Source organism: Rhinoraja longicauda, unplaced genomic scaffold (assembly GCF_053455715.1).
Source record: "Rhinoraja longicauda isolate Sanriku21f unplaced genomic scaffold, sRhiLon1.1 Scf002976, whole genome shotgun sequence".
Classification (NCBI taxonomy): Eukaryota; Metazoa; Chordata; class Chondrichthyes; order Rajiformes; family Arhynchobatidae; genus Rhinoraja; species Rhinoraja longicauda.
The window spans coordinates 1-4,052 of record NW_027604188.1 but is presented as its reverse complement, the minus strand read 5'-3'; the positions used below and the strand labels follow the sequence as shown (position 1 = coordinate 4,052).

At 63.7% G+C, this 4,052-nt stretch overlaps 1 protein-coding gene across 1 annotated transcript; it reads right to left on the bottom strand.

Annotated features, from left to right (window-relative positions):
- Positions 1 to 262: 262 nt before the first annotated feature.
- LOC144591900 (IgG receptor FcRn large subunit p51-like) lies at positions 263 to 2,512 on the bottom strand. Its single transcript, XM_078395905.1, has 3 exons — positions 2,240 to 2,512; positions 1,706 to 1,819; positions 263 to 285 (listed from the first exon to the last, which is right to left on the bottom strand). The coding sequence occupies exons 1-3, from the start codon at positions 2,394 to 2,396 to the stop codon at positions 263 to 265; spliced, it is 294 nt and encodes a 97-aa protein (XP_078252031.1). The 5' UTR covers positions 2,397 to 2,512.
- Between the last annotated feature and the right edge of the window lie 1,540 nt (positions 2,513 to 4,052).

The following is a 4,052-nucleotide window of genomic DNA, read 5'->3' as shown; positions in this document are numbered from 1 at the left end:
ACGCGCGCAGGGACAGGCGGGCGCGCGCAGGGGCAGACGGACGCGCGCAGGGACACGCGGGCGCGCGCAGACAGACAGACACAGTAAGGATGTGTAAGACTGTGGACAGGGGCGGAGCTGGGGTCTGAGGGAACTTACTCTGGGTGGGACCGTAGCCGCTCTTCCCCCGCTGTAAAACACACGCACAGTTAGTGACGCGGCCCCGCATCAGCCTGGTCTAAACACACACATTCAGCAGCTGCCCCGTCAGTTCCGGACACACTCACACAGCGGACACGGGCAGCGCTGTGACCGGCAAGCAAGAGTACGACAGGCCGCAGGTCAGGGCTGGGCCCGGCCCCGACACCGGGACACCGGCTCCCCGCCAACACCGGACCACAGGGTGGGGGGGGTCGAGGTGAACGGAGCGGGAAATTGACTGAAGGGAGGGCGATATGGAGGGAGGGACGAGGAGGTGTGGAAGGGAGGGGTGGGAGGGAGATGGAGGGGGGAGGGAGAACGAGGGGAGGGAGGGGCGGAGGGAACAGGAGCTGTGGTCTGAGGGAACTTACTTACGGAGTGGAGGGTGGAGACGTGGAGGAACAGGCGGGAGGGGGAGATGGTGGGGGAGGAGGGGAAGTTGGAGGTAAGGGGAGGGGGAGATGGAGGAGAGGGGAGCGGGGGTTGAAGTTGGGGGTGAAGCAGGGGGAGATCATGGGGAAGGGGAGCAGGGGAAGTTGGGGGTGAGGCAGCAGGAGATGGGGTTGGAGGAGTGGGGAGCAGAGTGAGATTTACTCGGTGTTGGCGTCGGGCCGGGCCACGGGGGTGGAGGTGCCCGGAGGGTGATGGAGACATGGGGCGGGCGGGAGGTCACGTTTCCCCGGGGCAGAGCTGCGCTTTGCGGGAGGAGGATCGGACGAATAATCGCCCCTCTCCCGGGGGCTGACGGGCAGACACGGGCACGGTGGGCCGAAGGGCCTGATACTGTGTTGTCTGCCACCCCTACCCACCCCCCCCCCACACACACCCCCCACCCCATCCCACCCCCCCTCCCCCTTCACCCACCAACCCTCAAACCCCACCCCCCACCTCCACCACATCAACCCCCCACACACACACCCCACACCCGCCCCCACCCACACTGACTCTTGAATCGGGGAACGGAACAACGTGGCAGAAGGGGCGGGCAGAGGGGGAGACAGAGCGGGGAGGAGACGGGAGACAGAGGGAACAACGCGACGTCTTGTCTCAGGAGAGGCGGGGTCGGGGAGAGGCGGGGGTCGGGGAGAGGCGGGGGTCGTGGAGAGGGAGAGGCGGGGTTCGGGGAGAGACGGGGAGAGGGGAGAGGCGGGGGTCGGGGAGAGGCGGGGGTCGTGGAGAGGGAGAGACGGGGGTCAGGGAGAGACGGGGAGAGGGTAGAGGCGGGGGTCGGGGAGAGGCGGGGGTCGTGGAGAGGGAGAGACGGGGGTCGGGGAAAGGGAGAGACGGGGGTCGGGGAGAGGCGGGGGTCGGGGAGAGGGAAAGGCGGGGGTCGAGAAAGGCGGGGGTCGGGGAGACGGGAGACGGAGGGGAACAACGCGACATCTTGTATCAGGAGAGGTGGGGGTCGGGGGAAAGGCGGGGGTCGGGGGGGGGGAGGCGGGGGGGATGGGGATAAGACGTTCCCTCCACTGTCTCTGGGGGGAGGGGGGTGCTGGGGGGGGGGGCAGCCCTGTCCTCTCCCCACTCCTACCTTGTCTCTTTTTCCAGTACAGGACTCCCCCCACGGCCGCGCCCACCGCCAGCACCGCCGCGACAACAACGAGCGCGATGATCATCGCGGGGCTGCCCGACTCACGGACTGTCGGAGATTCAGAAACAGAGGCGGATGAGGGACAGACACCGGGGTCCCGGCTGCCCCTGCCCACTCACCCCTCTCACCCCTTCCCATCTCACGCACCCCCACTCCCGTCTCACAAAATCCCCCCTACCCTACCCCCTCTCACCTCCTTGCCGTGTCACCCACCCCCTCCCCTTCTCACCCCACCTGCCCTCTGCGCTACTCCTCCCCACACCCCCTCCCCTGTCCCCCTCTCTCCCACCCCTCCCCTCCCCACCAACACTCCCCTCTCCCCCTCCCAACCCCATCTCCCGCTCTCTCCCCTCCCTCCCCTCATCCAGTCCGCTCCTCTGCATCCCAACCCTCCCCTCCTCTCTCCTCTCCCCCCACCCCCCTCCCCTCACCCTGTCCCCTTTCCTCTCCCCCCCCCCCCACACTGACCCAGGAAGACCTCGAGGGGCTCGGACAGCCCCGGGTGCTCCACACGGCAGGAGAGCGGGCCCCGGTCCCCGGGCTCCACGTCGGCCCAGCGGCGCAGCTGGTAGGTGCCGTCGTGGTTGGGCAGCGTCCCCTGGGAGTGGGTCTCATCCAGGACCATCCCGGCCCGCACCAGGTTCACCTCGATGGAGCGCGGGTAGAAGCCCGTGGTGAAGCACGACAGGCGGCGGCCATCGGCCGTCAGAGAGATGCTCACCTCGGGCTGGACTGTGGGGAGACAACAGAGAGCGGAGACAGTGAAGGGGAGACAGTGAGGGGGAGACAGTGAGGGGGAGACAGTGAGGGGGAGACAGTGAGGGGGAGACAGTGAGGGGGAGACAGTGAGGGGGAGACAGTGAGGGGGAGACAATAGAGAGCGGAGACAGTGAGGGGGAGACAGTGAGGGGAGACAGTGAGGGGGAGATAGTGAGGGGGAGACAGTGAGGGGAGACAGTGAGGGGAGACAGTGAGGGGGAGACAGTGAGGGGGAGACAGTGAGGGGGAGACAGTGAGGGGAGACAGTGAGGGGGAGATAGTGAGGGGGAGACAGTGAGGGGGAGACAGTGAGGGGGAGACAGTGAGGGGAGACAGTGAGGGGGAGATAGTGATGGGGAGATAGTGAGGGGGAGAAAGAGAGCGGAGACAGAGAGAGGGAGTGGGACAGGGAGAGAGGGGGGCAGGGAGAGAAGGTGCCACCCGTGAGGCTGCTGAGGAAGCTGAGACCCCACGGTATCAGAGGGCAGACACTGTCATGGATGGCAGGTAGGCTGGATGGCAGAAGGCAAAGAGTGGCAATAAAGGGGGGTTTGTGTTTGTCCGCCAGTGACCAGTGGGGTTCCACAGGGGCCGGTGCTGGGGCCGCTGCTCCACGTTGTATATTCATCATTTGGACGAGGGGATTGAAGGATTTGTCGCAAAGTTTGCGGATGTTACGGAAATAGGTGGAGGGGCAGGTAGTGTAGAGAAAGCAGGGACTGTGCAGAAGGACGTGGACAGGTTGGGAGAGCGGGCAGAGAAGTGGCAGATGGAATATAGTGCAGCAAAGTGTGGAGTCGTGCTTTTTGGTCGCGGGAATAAAGGTGAAGACTATTTTCTAAATAGGGAGAGAATCCTGAAATGGGAGGTGCAAAGAGACTTGGGAGTTGGTGCAGGATTCCCACAACGTTAATCTGCAAGTGGAATCAGTGGTGAAGAAAGCAAACTTAATGCCAGCGTTTATTACAAGAGGGTTTGTGTACAAAAGCAGGGATGTGGTGCTGAGGGTCTATAAGCCGCTGGTCACAGGGATGTGGTGCTGAGGGTCTATAAGCCGCTGGTGACAGGGATGTGGTGCTGAGGGTCTATAAGCCGCTGGTAACAGGGATGTGGTGCTGAGGGTCTATAAGCCGCTGGTCAAAGGGATGTGGTGCTGGGGGTCTATAAGCCGCTGGTCACAGGGATGTGGTGCTGAGGGTCTATAAGCCGCTGGTCACAGGGATGTGGTGCTGAGGGTCTATAAGCCGCTGGTGACAGGGATGTGGTGCTGAGGGTCTATAAGCCGCTGGTCACAGGGATGTGGTGCTGAGGGTCTATAAGCCGCTGGTCAGGCCGCATGTGGAATATTGTGAGCAATTCTGGGCAGCGTATCTGAGGAAGGATGTGCTGGCTCTGGAGAGGGTCCAGAGGAGGTTCACAAGAACGATCCCAGGAATGAGTGGGTTAACCTTTGATGAGCATTTGCCAACACTGGGCCTGGACTCGCTGGGGTTTGGAAGAACGAGGGAGAACCTCATTGAAA

What these genes read in the sequence shown, in the direction of transcription:
- LOC144591900 (XM_078395905.1), bottom strand. Translation starts at nt 2,396, where the DNA reads ATGGTCCTGGATGAGACCCACTCCCAGGGGACGCTGCCCAACCACGAC. An exon ending in GCCCCTCGAGGTCTTCCTGG is followed by an intron (nt 1,820 to 2,239) that starts GTCAGTGTGGGG and finishes AATCTCCGACAG; the next exon opens with TCCGTGAGTCGGGCAGCCCC. An exon ending in GAAAAAGAGACAAGGTAGGA is followed by an intron (nt 286 to 1,705) that starts GTGGGGAGAGGA and finishes TGCCGGTCACAG; the next exon opens with CGCTGCCCGTGTCCGCTGTG.